This window comes from Pygoscelis adeliae, unplaced genomic scaffold, assembly GCF_000699105.1.
Source record: "Pygoscelis adeliae isolate BGI_AS28 unplaced genomic scaffold, ASM69910v1 Scaffold75, whole genome shotgun sequence".
Lineage (NCBI taxonomy): Eukaryota > Metazoa > Chordata > Aves > Sphenisciformes > Spheniscidae > Pygoscelis > Pygoscelis adeliae.
The window spans coordinates 4800938-4824060 of record NW_008824772.1 but is presented as its reverse complement, the minus strand read 5'-3'; the positions used below and the strand labels follow the sequence as shown (position 1 = coordinate 4824060).

Below are 23123 nucleotides of genomic sequence, written 5' to 3'. Positions count from 1 at the left end.
TTCTCCTAAAATCAACCATTGCAATCGGCATTCGGTCTCTTCTGTATTGGTAAACAAAAGCAGGGCTGGAAATACTTTTGAAGAATTCACATTCAGACTAGTCAGTCAGCCATTTATAAGGGGTGGGGAGAAGTGGCTCAGCTTAACTGAAACATATTTCTACTGAGAGCTCATACCCCAAAATAATTAGGTACAAGTAAATGATTCTAGTGCAGAGATAAGGCATATTTGAACGACAGATATCTTAGTTTTATCATCTGCTTGTTAACGGTAGTACAACAATTTTACATTTCCTGCAAGTAAGTATTTATCTACCGCATTTAAGATGACACATCAGATGGCGAAATGCAAGTTGTGAATTTCCAGTAGGTTTGATTAAAACCAAGTTCCCCTTAACCGTACTGAAATTTCTATTTTAGTTTGAACTTGTGTAACTGGGTGTTTGCACGTGGTACATTCAAATCCTTAGGTACAAGTTGCATATGTGAATTGTGATGTCCAAGGTCACAGATGGAAAGCGTTGCTTGCAATGTTTGCAGGAAAGCACATATTCCTACCTCCGTGTATAATACATTCCTTTTACCTTTTTTTAGAATAGGGTAGTACTTATAGTTGGAGGCATACGAGTAAGAAGGACAAAATTTTAGTTATAAATGGAGGGGGTTTTCCTAGGTCAGCATACAGTTGATCTAAATCTGATAATTTTCTCCAGTGCTGGACATTCTTGCTGGATGAGTTCTCAGGTTGAGGATTTTGCCTCAAGAGCTTTGTTTAGCAGTTGCACTCCAGGCTGGGAATGCCTGAGAAATGCTGTGGTATCAGCACCTGTAACTAAGCCTTAGCAAAGGCAGAAACACAAGGGGTTTGTCTGCTATGAAATGTGTCCAGCTCTGAGATACAGGAGGGCAGAAGTCTGTCTTTCTAGGTTTTGCCCAGTATTTAAAACTGTACTTAGCTCTTTTACTATAGCAAATTAACCACAAGTAGTTGGGAAAGGTGTTTTTGGAAAGCTTTTACTATGGCCTTTTGCTAACTCCAGCAGAATTTGGATACAACTTCTTCAACCAGATGTTTCAATTGGCAGCGCTTCTGCCTCTCTATTAATAAATGTCTCATCTTGTTTTCCAGGATTCAAATCTTTCGATACACACTGATAATCCAGACCTGACACCATGTTTCCAGAATACCATCCTAGCATGGATCCCTAGCATTTATCTATGGAGTGCATTACCCTTTTATCTTCTCTACCTAAAGCACAACAAAAGAGGATACATCGTGCTTTCCATGTTGAGCAGGTTCAAGACGGTAAGATCTCTTTGCAGTTCTCCACAAGTAATGTGCAGTTTTGAGTTTGTTAGCATTATTTCAGTATCCAAGCAAGTGCTGCAGTAGGATTTAAACAAAATTCCCTCTGATTTATGGGGGAACTGAAGACCTTGCGTATAGGAAACAACAGTGTATGTACAGATTTCTGAGGAAGGATACCAAAGGATAGCTCATCTGTAAGGAAATCCATCCTGCGAGCCCACCTTCTGGGTAGAGAGAGGAGATGACTGCTCTGGAGGAGAGAGTTCACCCCTTTGTTGAGCCAAAAATATGCTGCTTCACCCTTACTTAAGCTTTAAACCACTGAAAGCTGCAAAACAAAGACCTTAAGGTAGGTCTAGTGAGAATTTAATCTCATTGTGAAAGTAAGCACAAGAGGGTATTTTTTCAAGCCGCTCTACCCACCCAATAGCTATGTGATTTCATCTGCATCTTGTGCTTAAGAGATGGCTGGCATCAACAGCACTTCTGGTTTATAAATTACTAGGTCCAAGGGAAGCAAGCAAGTCACTTTCCATAGGCGAGAGAACTGGGGTTATTCCTGGAGAAAAATTCCAGGCTTCTGCTTCAGGGCATGTCTGCCTTTAATCTGGATGCTGCCTATGTTTCCAATCAAAACTGAATAGTATAGGAAAAAAAACAGGTAAATACGTTAGTCTTTCTACTGGTTGTGTTTGCAAATCCCTTGGAAAGCAGTTGAGATGAGATCCTTGGTTTGAGTGCAGTGGGACAGTTCGGTGAGCCTGACTGCAGCTGATCAACGCAGTAAAGTTTTTCTGTTTATACAGCTTTGCCTTGCTGGGAATCTGTGAATCGTAACGGTTTTGCTCGCCCTCTGACTGCTGCTGGAGATGAGTTTACCAAATGCTGTTTCTGTTTGACTTCTTCCAGCTGTTTGGTGTCCTGCTGTGGTGCGTGAGCTGGGCAGATCTCTTCTACTCTTTCCACGAGCTCCTGCAAAACCGAACGCCTCCACCAGTCTATTTTGTAACTCCATTGATCGTTGGCATCACTGTGGTTTGTAGCTGTTTCTTATTGTGACCAATAAGAATAACTCTTAGGCAGATGAAGGAGGGAAAGGGTTCCTTTGCATTCATTGCCTTATCCTGTCCTCTTTTAACGGAATTATTAGTACTTGTATTGCTTACCTAAAAGGCTGCAGTTGCAGATATCTCTTTCATGTAGATTCAGCTATGTAAATTAAAATCTTTATAATGGAGAGATTGTTCTGCCTCCCACTTTGCTCTCATCTGTTTCTCCAGGCTTGTGATCCAGGTGTGGAGAGAATTTGGATATGACTTTGCCTAAACAGGGAGATACGATAGAGCATGGCTTGTGCATTGTTCAGTATCGTATTGGACTTTGTAAAACTGCCTCTTATCTGGTGATTCTTCCTCCATTAAACAGAAACCAAATTTGCTTTGCCTAGGATGACAAACAGGCTTGTGGCTGTTGTATGAAAAATGAAGCAGTAAAATTTGCCCATTAAGTTTTTAATTCCCTTGGTTAGAATTTTTAAAAAAAAAAACAACTTGTTTTCTAGACAAGTCATGGTTGTCCATCTGGACTGGAGAAATGACAGCTCTTACATTTGTTTAAAATGTTTGTAGCTAATATTTAAGTGTGCCTAGCCCTAGGTACAAAGTGTGGTTTAAAAACTGAATTCTGGAGATGAGGCTCTGAAAACAGTAAAACATTATTTTGTAACGTTATTCATTGCTTTCCTTAGATAGACGAGGTTTTGCCATTGACTTCTGTGAAGTTATGATGGGGCCTTATTTCAAAGAGGTCCTGTTGTTGATGATGTCTGTAACAGCTGCCAACTGAGTGTAAATAAGGGGAGCAGTGGGACGGGATTGTGTTCACGTGTTGCTGTATTTACTTTTACAGCTGTTAGCTACGTTGCTTATTCAATATGAAAGGCTGAGAGGGGTTCAGTCCTCTGGAGTGCTCGTTCTCTTCTGGTTTTTGTCTGTGCTCTGTGCCGTGGGGCCTTTCCGGTCTAAGATCATGACTACGACAGCACAGGTAACACGCCATCCTTGTTAGCACTTGGAGAACGGGAAATGCAGCATTAACATCTCTGTGAAGGGAATGAATCACCGAGTCTGGAGTCAGATCTGAGCCCAGCTTTTGCCAGAGAGAAAGAGAAGTTTGGTTCCATTGCCTTGACTCAGACTTGTGTAACTTGAAGGGAACTGGGACTTCTCATGCAAAGTCAAAAAGCAGATTTTGCTTAGCCCAAGGCTATACTGGAAACCTGATAGACATGTGAGGGCTATACCAACACGGTATATATATTAGAACAAACCCTTTTTTTTTCCCTTCCCTTTTCCCTTTTGCAGCCTCCTTCCCCTGCCATGCTTACATAGGGATGGGTAGTAATTGGAGATGATGCATTTTAATATGTAATGTTCCTTTTTTGCTTAGGCAGCTTGGCCACATTATACAGCTCCATAGGCTTTCTTTTGTCAGTGCCTGATGTGCTGAGGACAGCATTCTGACTCCAACTATGGCTGTAAATAGAGAACAGAAAGTTGGAGGGAGAGGAAAGAGACCTGGGCTGCTATGATTCCTGTTTGAAAACATATCAGGTTCTCCTGCAGTAAGAAAGTTATGTTTTTCACAGAAACAAATTCCACTAAGTAGGGCAAAGCAGATTGCTTCAGTGATGAGACCATCAAAGGCTATGAGTGAAAAAGAGTATTTGAAAAACATTAAGGTGATTGCTTCTCCTCAGTGAAATCAGTGTTGATTCTGTTTCATTTCTTTTTTTTTTTGTACTTCCTTTTTTGTAACTTTTAGCAGCATTATCCTTTTAGCAAGGATTTTGCTATACCAGGCTGTTGTAACTATTCCAACGGAGATTGAATTAAACCTCAAATGACAGTCTGTGCAGAACTTCTTCAGCAAATAGCTGCAATCGCGGTGAGACCCTTTCAAACACCGCTTAAAGTCAATTTTAAAACTGTAGTAGTGGTGAATAAGTACAAATATTGGACTGTCAATGTTTGAATCCTTAATCAACTTAAAATTATGGGTGCAGAGCCTTAGAACAGGTATGGGTAACGTTTCTCCTGTTCTTGCAACTGGAGGACCAAATATTCTTTCTCTTGCACTTAAGGTTTAAACATTTTAAGTGAACATGAGAGCATTCACAACTACATTAGGGTATGAAAGAGCTGTATAAGGGACATACCCTCACAGCAAGAAGTTTTAAGTCAACTGCAGAGTCGTATGAGTAGGAAAGGAAATACCTCTAGAGCAGATGGAACTGGTGTTATACAATACAGTGTTTTTTGCCGCTTCTTCTGAAAGTATTTAACACTGCTTGTCAGTGACAAGATACTAAAGTAAATGGATGTTCTCTGATCCGGGTTGACAATTCCTATGCTTAAGACATGATCTTGCAAGAACCCCTGGAGGTAATTTAAAAGGACGTCATGTAGCCCTGATTCCAGAGGGTGTCTGCAGTGAAGATGTATAAGGACTTTGAACTTGACATAATTTAATGAAAAGCTTGGAGATAAGCATGTTCTTAGGCACTTAACAGAGTACGTGCATACTTTCGTAAACCAGAGCCCAGCCAGGGTCTCCCCACCACCGCGTCTTCAGCGACTGCACCGGAGCTGTCGGCATCTAAAGATGGGGGGAGTGGGGGGGGGGGGAGGAGAGAGAGAGAGGGGGAGGGAGAGAGAGTGTTGGGTGGGCTGGGAAGTACAATAAAAACAATCATATACTGCGTTTCTTTTTCCTTCTAGGGCCATGTAAATGAAAGGTTCAGGTTTACCACATTTTACATCTACTTTGCTTTGATAATCGTTGAGTTGATCCTTTCATGTTTTAAAGAAAAGCCTCCATTTTTTTCCCCTGTTAATACAGATCCTGTAAGTATTTTTACTTTGCTTTATTTGCATTTTACAGACTATATCACGTTTTGAGAGTTCCACTGAGAATACTTTTCATTGAAAACAGCTTTGAATTGTCATTGAGATTGCAGTAGTTAGTGACCCCCTTATGAAACACTGGGTATGGAGAGTAATATTAGAGTTTGAAGCCTTTTTCCATTATATATGCCATCAGTAATGACTGGAAGCTATGTAGTGAAAGCAGCTCTCCTACTTGCTGCTTCACAGCAGTTTAAATCACATTTATGAACATTGAAGTGTAATATTAATTATTTCAAGAGTGGGTTTTGTGGAGATGGTGGTCTACTTGCTTAACATTCATTTAGAGTTAGAAATGAGTTCTATGTGTGTTGAGAATAGATATGGAAAAACATTAATAACAGAAGACATTAGTGGTGTCACAGGTTAAATTTCTTCTCCAATTCGTAAAATGGTCTCTGTAATTGGATTTATGTTTAAACCAAGCTGAGAGAGAAGTTGAGTTCATTTCTTAAAATGAACATTTCAGAAACCATAGAATGACATTTCAGTTTATATAAGTGTGATTTAAAGGCGGTATATGAAGCAAGATAAAGATAAAGAGAGTTTTGCATGACACGGGAAATGAAAGAAATCAATTTTATGTCTCGTCAGGACATAGGTACATACATGTAATATACCAAAACTGATCAAAATAGACTGTCGTCTTATTAAAGTAATGGTACATGTCTTTATTTTGTTTTTTTCTCCCATAACTTTACTATAGAATCCATGTCCAGAGTTAACTTCAGGCTTCCTGTCAAGATTGACATTTTGGTGGTTTACAAGGTAGGCTTCTCTTTTCAAGCTGTTGGACAGCTGACAACCCCAAACTCCACTTGTGGTGTGTGTTGTACAGAGTTAGCAATACAGAGATTTTTCCTCTGTAAGTAGCTGATGTTTGACGGTCTTTCATCCACAGTGGTGTGAGCACTTCTAGCATTTGCCTTTTTAGAAACAGCTTTCACAGTGTTCACGCTGCCCAAACTTCTCTGAAGAGTGGCAACAATTGTGGCATGATTAATAGGGTATACAGCCTGGTTGTGCTTACCGCATGCTGGAGTACAACCTAAACCAACATGTAAGACTGTGTTCCACAAGATTAATTGTGGCAACCTTTCACCCACCTGAGGATGTATTTTGTTTCCTGTTGAGGTTCATGGGTGAATGCTTTTTTATAAGGATATTTTCCATGCGAGAGGGAAAGTAAACTGGGTTATATATGCAAATGATTACCACCAACTGATACTGCTGTCAAAAGGCATGTGTATTAAAGATGCAAATTTGAGATTGGGCTTCCTACTACTCCATGATAAAGAAGTGGAACGAACAGCTGTCAAAGGTCATGTTAAGACCCAGTTTTTCCATGGTGGCTGAGGGTGTTGAGATCTTCATTCTTCCATCCATGTAACTTTATTGTCCTGGCAACAGCCCTGTAAAATTCTTTTTAGTGAGAGAGTGAGATATTTCTAAACTTCCAGAGTTTTGAATGCTCAGATTCCCCATCGAGATTTTTGGCAACTAGACGTTTGTATCCCGTGACAAAATTCCTCTTCCAGTTGAGGAACTGTAGTTTTCAGAGAAATCTGATTTTCCTTTAACTTACGTGAGCTTCACTTCTGCATTTTGTTCACCTCTGACAGTTATTCCAGATAGACTTAGTTATTTTCACCTCTAAAGCTTCACTGTTTTCATTGAACACCACAGTTTCATTCAAATACTTCTGGTAGTTGTTTTTTATTGTCCTTTTTTCTGAAGTGATGTTTTCAATAAAATACATGTAATCAAAATTACGTAATGTCCTTTCCTAAATTGCAAACATCAATATAAGGAACAAAAGGAGATGGAGGTATAATTATCACCTTTTCTGTGGAGATGTATCTTCTTGCTTTTGTTAGCTTAATAGTCCCAGAGTTACTAGCAATACTTCAAGTACTATTAGCCAAACTGAATTGGACTGTTTTTCTCTATATGTGCAGCATGGCAATTCTTGGGTACAAAAGGCCCCTCGAAGATAAAGATTTGTGGTCACTGAATGAAGACGATACTTCAAAAATTATTGTGCAACAACTAAGTAAAGAGTGGGACAAAGAAAAAGCAGAGTGCAAACAGTAAGTATACGAACAAGTCTGCAAACAGAGATTGATCCGAGTCGTTTCAACATCAGTAAGCTGCTCATCCATGAAAATGAGCCAACTAAAAATGGCACCTACCTCTTCAACCTATCTGTTCTTCATTCATATTAACAGTCAAATTTGCTTATTTTAATATGTCTGGGCAGAGGCAAGCAGGAGCCCTCTGGGGCTTGTGTACCACTGACACACTTTTTAACTAGGTGCTTAAAATCTACATGGGCAGGTAGTGCCATTTACCGTGTGGAGAAGGGCTGAAGATGCGTAAGCACAAGGGATTGAGTTGGTTGGATTGTAGAAAATGAACAACTTTCATCACTGAGCTGGTAGATGTCCAACCCCCTAATTGCATCCCTCCTATGCATGTTAGAGCACAACTTCTGTGCACCATAAACTAAAAGGAATTCCTCATCATCCCCATCATGAGTTTTTTGGCCTGACGCTATTTTTAGCCTTAAGGCTCTTAGCAGTGAGCAACTCTTCACCTCCTAGCAGTAAAGATACGAAACTCAAAACATGTGAAAGGCAGGAGGGGAAGAGATATCTCGCTTTAAGAGCTGAGACCCTACTCCTGTTGCCTAGAAAGTTAGCAGCAAAATTCTCATAGTCTCTGATGGAAATGGGATGAGGGTCAGAACTTGCATATAGTTACATCCATGCTGGAGAGGATATCCTTTTTATTGCACGTTCTGTCCTAATCTAGTCTTAAGAAATTATCTATTGTGTAACTGTATTTCCTTCTCCCACTGGTTAGTGTCCAAAATGTTTCCAAACAAATAGATGTGATAATAGTGTCTTTCAAATGAAAAATGTCAATAAGGAGGAGGCCTGCACTGCCATTTCCTTTCATTTTGGAGATTTCTTCTCCATGTGGAGGCTTTCCTCTGTTCTGTGCATATCCTTGCCAAATTGGAAAGACCCTATTATGTGATAATATTAGGAGAGAGTTGTAAGGTTCTTGGCAAGGCTAAATATGATGTGGAGAGTTCCACTTCGCAGCTAAAATTTGAAAGGTTTCCAGCACTAACACCAGCAGCTTGTCCACTAGCGCTCCGTGTGTATGTGCATTGTGGTTTTAATTTGTTGGGTTTTTTTTTTTGTTTTCTTAATGTCTCTACTTTTATGGTGTGGAGTAACGTGTATTGTCTGGGTTCTGGTCTTTTTGCACAGACATAAATCTTACTCCCCCAGGCTTTTATATGGTAAGAGCACAGCCATTGTGCAGAAGTGCCTAGGGTCCAGGAAAACTTTTGCTGAGAAACCAGAAACCGTGCCTGGAATTCTGTCATGGGATTCATTGCATTTTGGAAATTATTCATAAAAACTGGGTCCAGTTGGCAATGAATTTAACCGGAAATTCTGGCTTGTATTTAGCTCAGGTAAAATTTTGTGGCAACTATGTTAATGATTCTAAGGTGGGGAAAAGAGCAAAAACAAAGCAAATCACTGTACTCCAAATTGCTGGGTTTCAAATAACTAAAAGCTTTGTGGCTCTGCTTATTCTTCAATTATAAGTAAGTATTCTCAATTACTTAATGTCAAATAACATTAGTGGTAGTTGCTTGGGAGCCATTGTAAATATTTTTTTTAACTCTTTAAATCTGGTCTGAGCAAGCTTTTATGACATTAAAAATGCTGTGTCAAGTTGTACACGTGTTGAAAGTGTCATGGAAAATATTTGCAGTGTACATAGTAGTAATTTATTTTTAAAAACTTAATCAGTTGCAACTCTGGCATAGCTAAAGTTTTAAACTTATTTTATGGTAATGATTATCACATTTCTATTGTTCCTAAATCTACAAAACCTTTTTTACATTTTGCTTCACAGCTGTCTTGTGAATTACTGTTAAATAATTGCTAATAATTCATTTGCTACTAATGAGTTACAGGAGAGATCAGTGTGGATTTAAGTTGTTATTATAGATAATAAAGCACGCAAAGAGCATTTTTTCTTTGCTTTTGCACTCTTTGCCTGTATGGCTGAAGTCTCTACTCGCTCACTTCGCTGATAAGTGCGGTTGCTTCTGAGAAAGTTAGAGCTGTGCTGGATGGAGAAGAGAGCGCTGGAATCTATTTTGCCTCATTTTTAGTTAGCTTCTGATTTTAGAGACTATGCTTATGAAGACAAATTGAAGATGCAGGGCCTTGTCATCACCATTGAGAAAGCTATGTGTTTTCCCATGAGATAATCAGCATCTATTATCTGCCCTGCCATAAATAATGGAAACCAGGCACATGCTTTTTGCTTTGATAAAAAGCTGGGTGTGAGCAGTCCCACACACTGCTGAAAACCTGACCTCACCTAGCTACCCGTAGTAAACACTAGAAGTGCATTTTCTCCCTTTGGGATTTTTTGCTGCAAGAGAACTATTGCATTGCTGTTAGCTCACTGTAATAAACATTTTTAATAGCACAAAGCCAGGGGCAAGTAGTCTTGTTTCTTCAAATCCTTCAATGAGTTTAACAGCCTGGTTGCCAGAAAAATAAGGCTTTGCTCATAAACTCTCCAGGTTTGATCTGGAAGGACAAAGACAACACTGTTTGTTCTTGTCTGGGGGCGGGGGGGGGAATAAATTGTCTGGTTTAGGTTCTCCCCCTGCCCTCAAACTTTATTGCAAAGAAATTGGGATTTGCACATGCCTTTGTTTGAAAGGATGTGAACAAGTTTCTACCTGTGGACTGTTAGCCACGGTGATCATTTTGAATACTCACAGGCTGTTGGAATTATTTGACTCTGCAGCCAGCCAGCTCCAAAAAACACTCTTTATGAAGAATCATAAATCCAACCTCACTTGGTAGTACTTACAAGTTATTTTTCAAATGCCTTCTTGTAAGTCTTCACTGTTTCTAGGGTCTCTCTTTTCATCTGTCCCTTCTTATAAGGCTTATGTGCCCCAGACTAATTTCCTTCTCCCTGCTCCACCTGGACTTAACCTTCCTGGCTGACATTCAGGAAATTGTTCTCTAGGTCCCATAGCCCCCAAAAAACAACAGCAATTCGGTATTTGCTGGTAGAAAAGCTGCCAGGCTGCTCTCTGAGAGCAATTAATGGAGGAAATAATTTCCCAGAGCACCCCCTCTTTATTGACGGGCAACAGAAGTCAGGCACCTAAACCCCAGAGGTGCTTCTAGAAAACCCACCTGGAGCCCTGGAGAACAGCACGGACCTGTTGGGTCCATTTTTCATCAGTCAGTCTCAAAGAGCTTTGCCGAAGAGGTCACTTTCGTTGGCTTATTTTGCAGATGGAGAAAGACAGGCACAAAGTAAGAAAGGGATACAGCCAAACAGGGTTTAAATGCTTAAATTGTCATCTGAGTAAAATTTAGGCACCTAAACCCAAAGTTTCTGTCCTGGAAGAACCTCGGACAGCTGCGGCCCAGAGCTCAGAGATGGCTCAGCTTTGGAGGTGCTATGGCTTGTACTTTTTCAAGTTTCCAGGAATGCAAAACTTTGTATTTTGAGAGGGCTGTGCCTGCTTCCTCTCTTAGCTTGGCATGTGGTTCAATGCCTGTCTCCCTGGAGGGATTCAGACTACTCTGAAAGCAGCTGTGTGATCAGATAAGGCTAAAGGTTTAGTACAGCTGCTAATTGAATAACGAATACAGTCTCAGAAGGACTAGGTGAGGGTGCCTTTTGTGGTATGTAAATAGCAACTGTTAGAGGATTCCTTTACAAGAAATTGGAGATTCAAGGTCAACTCTGTCCTCTGCCAGAGGAAGTCAGGTGTTCATCTCCTACTCCTTTGGGCCATGTTCTCATCCCACGGTGACTGATTTTCTGGCCTATGGAGTACAACTCATAAGTACTGCAGAAAAAGCATCTAGATCTTGTTGAAAGTCTTGCTGTTGATCAGTAGGAGAGCAAAGAAAGGAGCAGACTTTTAGATGTTACTGCAGTGCTGTACACATAAGGAAATGACATTCTCATTGTCAGTTGTCTCTAATTGCTTGTTTCATTCCCCTAGGAAAGAGGAGGTGACATATATGAAGAAATCTAACCATGTGCTGAATCATGTTGGTGATGGTCCAGAGGAAGCAGAAGTTCTGATCAGAGATAAAAAGCACAATAGAAAGCCTTCCTTTCTCAAAGCTTTGTTGAGGACCTTTGGGCCATACTTCTTAATTGGCTCCTTCTTCAAGCTGATACAAGACCTACTTTCTTTCGTCAACCCGCAGCTGTTAAGGTTGGTTTACTGTGTGAGTAGTTTCTATGTGCAATCCCTATGGAGGCTTGGCTTTGGCACGGAGTATTTATTTTTGAAATGCGAAGCTAGTTTCCCTCACAGTGCTGCATGTGTATGCTCCCCCACCTTCCCACTGAAACACCGTAAGACAGGAGTTCTTTATTGTGGACTAAGCTGTAAATTGAGCAAGCTTCACTGAAGTGCAAGATTTGTAAATCGCCCATCACCAATAGACAGCTTTGAATTACAAATTACCTGTTGCTCTGTGCAGCAGTCCAAAGCAATTTCTCCCCATTTCTAAAGGATTATTTGTAAAATCAAAGCGAAGCACTGCTTGCTGGATCCAGTAGTCTCTGTACATCTGATAACCACATGCGTTGGTGGTGGTCGCAGCTGTAGCGTGACTTGATATACAAATGAAGCATGATGCTCAAGTATGTGGTGCTTTGGCCACGCTGCTGTCATCTGGGAAAGATTTTGGACCATTTAGATGAGTTCATGTGTTCTTAGTTGTGCACAGCAATGAGAATGTGTGAGGCACAGTTGCAGTAAATTTCCATGTGAAAGAAAATGATGGTTCTATTAAAGAAAAAAAAAAAAAAAGAGAGATCCTGACAAAAGTGATATGTCCTCAAACTCTCCTTGTATGAGGAACACCTATATCTCCCATCTCCAGGGGGACCAGTTGCTCAGCCTGATCCATAAAGGAATTTGCATGATCCCCACATTTTTTTCTCTGTTAGTATTATTCTTAAAGTGAGAATTTCACCAGATAATCATTAACTAAGAAGAATGTAACAGTGGAAATACCAGCATTTCTGTCAAACAATTATTTTTTTTATTTCCAAATCAATGGAAAAGCACATAGTCCTGTTAATGCGTGAGAGAGGAATGGAGTTTGGATGGAGGCCACAGGTGGATGTGGGGAAGAGGAGTAGAGAGGGCCCTGCTCCTATATGAGTGTCTCTTAAAATAACACCAGCGTGGAGCTGTGTTCTGAGATCATGTTGTGCTGTGGGTGGTTTGTAACGTACCCAGAAATCTGCTAAAAAGAGGGTCTGACCCAGTATGGTGACATTTAATAGTTTACAGTCTGTCTTCTTCCAGAGTCCCTAGTGAAGAGGAGGCAGCTGGCTTCCTTCTGAGAACACATTAAGTATAATCTATTCTGGGAATTTCTCAAACTTGCATAAATTCCTGGATATGTTGTCAGTGATATCTCAAGGCATATGATGGGGAATTTCTTCTCAAGCCTAAATTCCTGCAGTCTTGGAAAATGAACTTCTAATGGTGAGAGAAAATGAAAAAGTCATGGCTGTCTGGCAGGTTGCACGTAGGATAGTTTTATGTTTCTAAAAAGATTGCTGAATCCCATGCTGGGACTACGAGGAGGAGGTTTTCCTGAAGCTGTCCACTTACAGCATGAACAATCGGTGCAGTGCAGAAGGAAGATCTCTCTGGGCTGGAAGAAGAAAGATGTAGCAACCTCATGCTTCTAATGCAAGGCTTTGGGGCCTGATTTGTAATTTCCAGGTGTATTTTCCCCCTGCTGGTTATTTGAACCATGGAGTCAAATCTCTGTTCCTCCCATATTTTGACAATTCAATACTCTGGTCAGTAGGCTGAAATCACAAATGTGATTTTTGAGAACGCTGGGTATTGCCATATGCTGTTCTGCTTGTTTGCTATGTGAGAGTGTGCAGGTCTCGCAGGGAGAGCAGCTGTGTGTAGTAAGAAATGGCTTATTAATAAAAGATGATATAGCCAGTTTAATGGTACTACCATTTTACGAAAAAAGTAGGAGTGAAGAACTCTTTATGCATCCATCCAGGAGGATGTCTTTTAATCTAGCTTTTTTGTGGGAAAACACCCCAGGCAGAAGCACTCAGGCTGCTTGAAAAGGATTTGGGTAAGAAGCGGGTTTCGCCTGCTTTACTACACTGTCCTACTGTGTCCTGCCATTCACCTCTTGCCCTGGGGGGCTGCCTATCAGAGCTCAGACAGTGAGCCGTGTGTTTAAATGCTGGATCTTGGTGGAAACCTGGAGTCTCTTGTCATATTTCATTTTCTACAGGCTCATTTGCAAATGGACTTTCTCACTGGAAAAGCCTAAGGTTTTGCTGTTGTGTCTTCTCGTTGTCATTTGACTGAAATTGTAACTCAGCGTGCATCCTGGAGAGCTGTTTACTTTTTGTGGTTAGAGGATGTGGCAGGTTGCCATAGCTGAGAGAGGCTGTGTTATGTCCCATTAAAATTGCTGCATGTTTTTTATTTTTGTTTCTTTTCCCTTTTCCCTAATCTTCTGAAAAACAGTGTATTAATCGGCTTCGTTAAGAACAAAGATGCCCCAGCCTGGTGGGGATTTTTGATTGCGGCTTTGATGTTTATCTGTGCTGTGCTGCAGACACTCATACTTCACCAGCATTTCCAGTACTGCTTTGTTACTGGGATGAGGCTGAGAACTGGGATCACTGGAGTGATATACCGAAAGGTAAGACTGGAAGCATTTCACGGGCTGGAACACCAGTGTATAGCCAAGCAAGTGGCCTCAGTTCTCAAATACTCAGGGAAGAGCAGGCATATTGGAGAAGAACAGCCTCCTGGAAAATAAAAGATTGGGGGTTTGGTGAGTTTTTAGGAGTACCTCTATCATACTTTACAGAATTTTCTAGTGATTAGCAACTTCATGGGGTTGTACTGGTAGGTCGCCAGACATATCACAGGCAAATATTGGTTCACTTTAAATATTTGGAAGCGGGATCCAGGAGAATAGTGTGTTTGTGCTGTGAGTTGACTTAGATGCAACTAGGTTTTCTTCAGAATGCTACATTCCGCTTGAGATAGAGGTGCTCACAAGCAAACCACTTCATGAAGCCTTGTTCTTTGGAGATTAGGAATTGATGTAGTTGTGAATTATTTTATTCTTGTTGGAGAAGCACATTCTCAAGGTGTGTCTTGTTTTGCTAATAATAGAGGATTTCTTCTCTGTGTTTCTCCATACATATCAAGATTGTGAGTCCACTGAATCTCTCTTATTTCTCAGTCCTTAGTCATCACAAACTCAGCGAAGCGCTCATCGACTGTTGGAGAAATTGTCAACTTGATGTCAGTGGATGCCCAACGTTTCATGGACCTGATGACTTTCCTGAACATGTTGTGGTCTGCACCGCTCCAGATATTTCTAGCTTTGTATTTCCTCTGGCAGGTATAGACATTGTCACATTTTTTCAGAATTCGTCTAAATTATGTGCAAGCTTATTTTTTTGTTAATTTGACCCACCACTGATTTTTTAGAAACTCATTGTTCTGCCTTGTAGTAAAATGGCTTGTACTGGTGTACACGATCAATTAGTCTCTTAATCATTTTGTTCAGCTGGTAGGCAAGATAAGGCATTTGAAGCAAAAGATAGCCTTTATGTCTGCTCTGTCCCTACCATGCTTTGATAGGATCAGTCTTGGACTCATCACAGTGTTCCCGGTAGTTGATACAAATGAGAGCTTGAGGGAAATGGTTTAAAAACCAAACCAAACAAAAAAACCCTGGGCATAGGAAATGTAAGCCATGTATAAAGATTATATCATGCCATATAAAGAAGTTTTGTGCAAGTCAACATGAAACAAATCTGACCTGGAATAACCATAATTTTTCCTTTGCTACAGTGAAGTTGTTTCTGGTTTACTCCAGGTTCAGTTTGAGCACTGGCTTTCATCCTTAAAATGTTTCTATGCAATTAATCTGTTTTACTGCATAACAGCAGCAACACTTGGGTACAGCAACAACTTACATTTTTTCTTTCCATCAAGACTTTAGGGCCTTCTGTGCTGGCAGGAGTTGCCGTGATGGTTTTACTTATCCCGTTTAACTCTGCAATAGCGATGAAAACCAGAACATTCCAGGTAAGGTACCAGCAGAGAAGGTGACGTTATCTGAATTGGCAGCTGTGCTATGAGAAATGAAGGCATCAGTGGCCGTCTTAGCCATTAATGAGCTGCCATTTGCACCAATTTACTCGTGAGTAAGATTGTACTGATATATTTAATAACTGTATCCTCTCAGATAGTTTTTCCACAGTGAATTGAATGCTATTTAAGGGAAAGGTGTGGCGTTGAGTCAGTGGCTCTTCATACTGCTGGAGCAGCTTCTGGGATTAGCAAGAAGTTTCTTTGTCTCCATATCCCCTCATCTGGTAGCTTCTTCTAGGAGTGTCTAGAGAAAGGGCAAATAAATGTTGTTCTTTAAGCTGTGAATGACTGTTTTCAGAGATGGGAACTGAAGCCTGGCAGCTTGGTTTTTTATGCTAATAGCCAGTGTTGACTTTCACTGCTACTGAGCTGGGCTAAATTTGAATTATTATCTTAAGGTAAAAGGATCCTTTATTCCTTTCTTTGTAGTCTTAGTCGACTCTAGTCAAGGAAGGCTGAAAAAACCAATATAATAGTGCCCTCTGGCTTTGCGCTAGAAAAATCTAATAAGCGGCTCGTGCTGTGCAACCTATCAGTGACTGTTTGGAAGATTTAAAAAAAAATTAAGCTGTTGATGTAAAAAAGGTAAGAGTTAGAAAACTAATATAAATTATGACATTTAAGCACAGCCTTAGTAACAGAGTGGTATTATTACGTGCCTTAAAGAGACATCCAGACTTCCCATTAAATCTCTTGAATGCTGACATGTTAGTATTAACATTCCTTTTCTCCCTTGCCCATTATAAGATGCTCAGAGCTGCATAACTTGGTGTGCGTGTGTGTGTGAATGCAGTTTTTCATTTTGTCTACACAGCTGAGCAGGGATTTTTTTTTTATTATTTTTTTTTGAAGTAACTGAATGAAGCACTGTATTCTAATGTATAGGAAAAAATAAACCGTGAGTAACCACAATTTTCAAGGGATGCCCTAAGAAATACAACTATGCATATCAGGGAAAAAAATCTGAAGACATCAAAGGAAGAAGTAGGGTAGTATTTTTGTGAAGTGCCTGAATCTTTCTTTAAGGTGGTTTTGAAAATGTAACCCCAACAGTGAAGATGAGTGGAAAGCTTTAATACTCTGCTTTTCAGCTGTTTTCTTTGATTTCTGGTTTCTTTGGAGGTATACACTTGCACAGTAAGCTTACTGATAACAGTCTGGCTTTCTTTAATTACCTTTTGCATCCTCTTCAGAAATAGCCCAAGGACCATCACAGCTGTGAGACAACATGCTGAAAGCTCTCTTCTAGTCATTCCTGTGACACTCTGTCTCCTGTGTTTACTAATAACCTAGGTGGAACAAATGCGATATAAAGACTCCCGCATTAAATTAATGAATGAGATTCTGGGTGGCATAAAGGTGCTGAAGCTGTATGCTTGGGAACCATCGTTTTCAGAAAAAGTGTTGGAGATACGAAAGAATGAGCTGCAAGTTTTGAAAAAATCTGCCTATCTCAATTCTTTGTCCACCTTTGCATGGATCAGTGCACCGTTCCTGGTAAAGTGAATTTGCATGACTTTCTAAGATGTAAAAGTACATCCTTGAAGGATAAGCGTGAGGCTTTCTGCTTGCTAAATGTACATAGGAATAAAGTGTAAATACTTTTTAAAAAAATTATTCACATGCTTTGAAGCGAAGTTCCCTGTTCTCTAGAGCCTTTTTGTTAATTGGTATTAAAGTATTTCTTGATAAAGCCTGCCAGTGGAAGCTGGGAATAGCTGTCTCGGGAGAATTTCCAACCACTTCAAAGTACTTCCCATAACAAATTGAAACTAGAATTTGAAACCTCAGAGATATTTATGAATAGCAAAAATAACAAAAAAAAAATTGAGTCAGTCAGGACAATGTCTGTCTTAAGCTCTCATTTCTGTCTTTCGCGTTACAGTGCTCTGCTTGTTTTAGTGGGGGAGTGAGTTGTTAAATTATTCTACAGCCTAAAAAAAGATTGATTTAATGTAAAAAATAAAGCCCAAATGATACCTTGCCAATTCTGAAATGCTTTTTCCTCAATTTTCTTTCCTTCTATTTTCCACTTCGTTGCACTGTGATCCGTTTTGCAGAAAGGGTTTTGGTTTTGATGAATAAAAACATTCAGATAAGTGCTTTGTCAAAAGTATTCCTAGCCAACTGGTCTCGAGATCAAAGGCCCAACCCTGCAGAAATATTCTTAACAGCCTCAAGATCCTGCCTCTTTCATGTTTCCTTAAAGTTAATGCACTTCCTTAAATTACACACTCCCGTTCCTGCTCACCGTTAGTTTACCACATAGGATGGTCCCTCCACAGTGGATGGTCCCTGTCATATAGTGAACCAGCAAATAACTTGGATTTTACTCCCTTTCCTATTGATCACTAAGTCTTGTTTGCTTAGCCTGCAGTTTACAATGGGAAAATTCGGTTGGGCAGAGTTGGAAATGCAGCCAAACCCCGGCCAGATAACCGCTTCCCGTTTTTATTTACCTGAGTTCTGTAGTTCACCTCTTGAATCTCCTAGTTCAACTAAGTGTAGCCATAAGTAATCTGAACGTTATTGTATGCCGCGTGCCCTTTTTTATATCAACTTGTTTATATGACTTGCCATTCTTAAAGCATGTTGAAAAGGTCAGAAACGGAAAATTTACCCAATTTCGTTGTTGATACTTTTATTTCAAAGATGCCTATCAGGCTTGACCGCTTTTTAAAATGTCAAAATATTACATACATCTCGCAGTAAACTCACTTTCTGGCTTTCAGGTAGCATTGACGACATTTGCTGTATATGTCTCGGTGGATGAGAAGAATATCCTGGATGCAGAAAAGGCTTTTGTCTCCCTCTCCTTGTTTAATATCTTGAAGTTTCCCCTCAATATGCTTCCACAAGTTATTAGCAATGTTGCGCAGGTAAGGAGGATCTGGTGCATAAGTTTTTTTTGAACAATGTGAACAAGAAGAACCCCAGATGTCCCTGATTTCTGGAACGCAGAGATCCCTTGCACCTGCCCGTTAGCTGGCTTTCTTTCTAATATCCTTTCTCTACTGCTGCCCTGTATTGGAAAGCCTGACGTCTTCTGAGTAAGCTTGTCTGTGTGAATTTTGCTTCACTCAGATGAACTCAGCCTAGTCTGAGAAATTTCACAGTTAAAAGCTTGAATTTCAGAGTAAGACTGATTGCAGGGAAAGAATGAGTCACTGTTCAGGAAGCCCATGGCGTGAAAGCTTAAGCCATTCTGCATGCTTTATTTTTCAGTAGTAAGAGCATTAAGTCCCCATTAAAAGAATGATAAAATAACGCCATGCTCTTTTCTTAGACAAGCGTTTCCCTAAAGAGAATTCAGCAGTTCCTGAGTCATGATGAACTTGATCCAAATTGTGTGGAAACAAAAGTGATTGCACCAGGTAAAGACATCAGTATTTTTCTAAACTATGCTAATACAACAAACATCTTGTATTTGTTTTGGACTGGTTGAGTTATGGAAAAAAAGCAAAAAGAAAATAACAATAATAATCTTGGTTTAAAAAAAAAATAAGCTGCTGCTTTGAAAAGTATGTGTTTGTTGTTCAGGCTATGTGGAAATTACAAAAGTTTCTGGCTATATTTTTGAGCTTTGAGCTGAGTTATTGGGCCTGAGTTTGCATCTGCAATGCATTGGATGCTAACAGCACTGAATAATGAAGTACATGCACAGCAAGACCTGCTCAAACCTTTCACACTGCACAATGCTCAGGAACATTGTAAACAGTTTTGATTTCTTCTGTTGGAAACAATATCCCAAGACAAATGAGCAAACCAGGTGGTCTCAAAAAACTGTGTGTTTTCATGTAATGCACTTTGGTGATACTGTGGTTTGAAACTTCTCCTGTGTGCGATGCCGTAGACAGAGGAGGAGGAGGGATGGCTGTGTGGCTGTCATGCGATTACTGTTACACACCACCCCACCAGGAGGTAAAGAAAGCCTGCAGGTCTGTAACTTGTTAGTGTGGCAAGCAAAAAGCTGCGCAGAGGCAAATTTAATCTGATACATCAAAGTCAACAGCATGCAGTGGTCTCCTACCGACTTGAAAGTGGTTTCTTAAGTAAAGTTGTGCTAACAGTTGCACAGGGATTCTGAGCAGCAAACGTTGGGACCAGCCTCACCAGGGCAGGGTGAAGCAGGACAGCTTTTCAGCTCCATAGGTCTGTAAGCTCACAGTCTATAGCTTAAGCTGCGATCAGTTATTTTCACTCTGAACAAGCCTGTCTTGTGACCCACAGTCATGAGACTGTGATTCCCATGCCAGTAGAAAAGGGAACTGCAGCGTATGTGAAACACCCATAAAGATTCCTCTGTCTGCCAGTCTCTCAGCCGTACTATTCTGTGTAATACATTTCCTGACTTCTCTATTGTTGTGTTTTTGTCATACAGGCAATGCCATCAGTGTATCAAATGCGACATTTAGCTGGGGAAAGGAGCTTAAGCCATCCTTGAAAGAGTAAGATTTCTTTATGCTATTGCAATACAACATCTACCTGCTTCCTGGTTTCTGGTTCCTGGGACATCTGTCTGAAAGTTGTCTAGTAATATCTGCAGGCTCACTTCTGGAAAAGGTTGTTTCCACACACCCCGTATGTGCATTTCTTCTGCCTTTAAAACGTCGAGCTGATCCTCATGCCTCATGGTATTTAGGTTTTACAGAACAGTGCTGTAAGGCTTTAACTCCACAGCGACTAGCATAAAATAGTTACCTATTAAAGGACAGAAAGGCAATGTAAATTTCTTAAATAGACTTTTTTTTTTTTAACTGAAGCGTTGGACAAATCAAATTGATCTGATGGATTATGAGGACAGTTGAGATGTCTGGGTTTGGACTTGGGTGTGTGAACAGTGGTCTGTTCTTCTAAGAGTCTTGTGGCAGATTCATCCCTGTGGCTGTACATGGGCCATTTCCAGACTGTGGGGGTGCATGTTGTGCTCATTTGCCTATTTGAATGAATACAAACAAAATTTGCCTGGAAGCATATACTTTCTTATGTTACGCTTTGTTGTCAGATCAAAATCACAGAAACCTGATAAGTATTCTTAGAATTCTCAGTCCAAGGAGCTTGTGCTGCTGTGCTGAGTGTATTATGTTAACAGGTTATACGCGGATAACCTGCAAGCAAGAGGCTTAGAGTTCAAAGGAGCCAGTCTGGTTCAGGCAACCAAATCTGCAGCCAGGTTGACTTCGGTGTTCTGGGGTTTATTTCAGAAAGAACCATGCATCTCCAGCTCAAATTGTTAGCCACCTGGGCCTAAAAATTACCCGTTGACTTCCTAAAGTACCAGTAAGGCAAAACTCAGCTAGAGGGAAAGAACAATGAAACAAAAATTGTAGTGCTTTTGAGTTTTCCTGCTTTGAATGTGTTTTTTTTTTTTTTAACAAACAAATAAAAAAACTCTTGCAGTGTTCAAAACATGAACTACCTGCTTGGTAAGAATCTACATAAGAATTAGAGCCCTAGTTCTGCATCAGAATCTGTGCAAACAGAAGTTTGGCTTAATTTCATTAGTGAAAGACACTTTGGCAAAGAGACTGTCCATCAGTCATTTCTGTATCAGTTCACCTTCAAAACCAGGACCTAAAGCGGTACCTTTAAGAACATAGTGGGAAAAACAGTAAAGGATTCTAATGGAGAAAGTTCTGTGTGTGTTCTGTCATTGTGAACCCTATTTACTAGCACTAGAAATATGGTGCTAAAGTGGTTTGAACATTTTTAGATGGTGTGTTTCACTCACTACTTTTGTACAATTGCTGTTGGTTTTAAAATAGAAAACCAAAAGACTTTTGGAAGATTGCCTGCTTTCAAAATGCTTATTAACCCTGCTTGACTTGCTGATGGACTGATATGGCACAGCAAAGGGTCTTAGAAGGCTTGCTACCAGTCCTACTGATTTAACCACCAACAAGATAGATTAATGCTGGGTTTCTATTTACTCCTACAGTTCTGGTTACAGTTGATTGTACACAAGAAAGGGAGGAGAAGACCAGTGACCAAGCTATGCTTACTGTATCTAGTCAGGCTGAGGTCAGGCTGATTTGCCACTGTGTATTTCAGCCCTGGTTTAAAGACCCATAATGTCTTTAGTAAACTAGTGTTTAATTAATTTCCAGCCTGTTTCCTCCACAGTATAAACCTGTTGGTCCCCAGTGGTGCTTTGGTTGCCATTGTTGGCCATGTTGGCTGTGGGAAGTCTTCTCTGGTGTCTGCTCTCCTGGGTGAAATGGAAAAGCTGGAAGGAGAAGTGGCTGTGAAGGTTGGTATTGTTTACGATGCCATTTAACGATGGTATGGAAATGTGCTGCTTATGCCTGCCGTTGCTTATAATGTACATCGGGCTGGAGAGGGAATTCTGTTTGCTCCTACACCAGCTTGTCTGCGTGTTTGTTTGGGTTTGCCCACACCTGTTCAGTTGTGTTTTATGTGAAATGACTTTCCTGATTCTATCAACTATACATCAGCAATTAGCACACGTATATGTATAATGTGAATGTATATCAAACAGGAGCTATATCTATGTGCTGCAGATCTTAATCAGAGTTGTAAGCATGAATTGCTGCTTGTTACAAGTCAGAGGTTTCCTTTCTCCTTCCTTGTTCTAGGGTTCTGTTGCTTACGTGCCTCAACAAGCCTGGATCCAGAATGCCACGCTGAAAGATAACATTTTGTTTGGCCAAGCTCCTAATGTACAAAAGTACCAAAATGTCCTGGAGGCCTGTGCTTTAAAAACTGACCTGGAAGTGCTGCCAGGAGGAGATCAGACTGAGATAGGAGAGAAGGTAATTTTTTTTTTCGAGTCAGACCTGCTTGGTGATTCCTGTTCTGTCTAGCTAAAGAGAGAACGCTGTAAAGTCAGCACTTGATTTGGTTTGATCTTTACAATGGCATCCCTGCTACAATCAACACTGAAACATGCGGGGCAGTTTTGTGAAAGGTAGTTGGACTTAAACTTGTTCCTAGCTTTAAGCATGTGTTTGTACTGTGATGCATAATTGCACATCTAGCCCTGGAAGATCAGAGCATCCTCCATTTGCTGTCCAATTGTAAAGGTGCATCTGTCCAGAATACTTAATGTCCTTCCTTTTCCTGTAGGGATAAAATGGGAGGGAGCATATGGTGTGCATCAAGTGAAAAAGTGATATGATCATCCCTTAACACCTCATTTTAATGAGAAACTTTTACATCTGCGATTACCAACAAAGTTGTTTTTTTTCATAGGCCACTAAATTTGAGATGGATGTCATGAAATGGGGTGAATATGTAGATTTGTATGTAAGGTGAGAGATGTGGAAGATATTCCAGGTGCCGCAGCCCTGCTTTGAATGTTTGCATTCTGGTGATGGTCTTCCTTTTTATAGTTTTGTGTTTTAACAGCTCCGTTTAGGAGCTTATTAAGCAAGAGGCTTATTCCGTCTCCAGATTGCTGGATGAGGGGAAGTTTGGCAGTGAACAAACAGATTTAGAGGCGTTCTGTTCCTGTCTCTGGCTCAGAGTGAGTTATTCTCTTCAGCATCTCGTGTTTCAATTTAGCATCCGTGTGTTTGACTGGGTGAGAGCCATAAAAAGTCATAGCTGTTGTTGGAACCGAGTTGTGTGAT

The 23123-nt window shown here is 40.3% G+C and overlaps 1 protein-coding gene across 1 annotated transcript in view; it reads left to right on the top strand.

Annotated features, from left to right (window-relative positions):
* Positions 1-1284: 1284 nt before the first annotated feature.
* ABCC3 (ATP-binding cassette, sub-family C (CFTR/MRP), member 3) overlaps positions 1285-23123 on the top strand; it is a 34315-nt gene continuing 12476 nt past the window's right edge. Inside the window, exons 1-16 of the mRNA XM_009323736.1 lie at positions 1285-1305; positions 2218-2343; positions 3217-3354; positions 5088-5213; positions 5980-6041; positions 7232-7363; positions 11350-11568; positions 13882-14059; positions 14612-14773; positions 15373-15465; positions 16825-17028; positions 18264-18410; positions 18818-18905; positions 19913-19979; positions 21655-21781; positions 22128-22309. Of these exons, the coding sequence (XP_009322011.1) occupies positions 1285-1305; positions 2218-2343; positions 3217-3354; positions 5088-5213; positions 5980-6041; positions 7232-7363; positions 11350-11568; positions 13882-14059; positions 14612-14773; positions 15373-15465; positions 16825-17028; positions 18264-18410; positions 18818-18905; positions 19913-19979; positions 21655-21781; positions 22128-22309 (2072 nt within the window). The remainder of the gene's footprint in view (positions 1306-2217; positions 2344-3216; positions 3355-5087; positions 5214-5979; positions 6042-7231; positions 7364-11349; positions 11569-13881; positions 14060-14611; positions 14774-15372; positions 15466-16824; positions 17029-18263; positions 18411-18817; positions 18906-19912; positions 19980-21654; positions 21782-22127; positions 22310-23123) is intronic.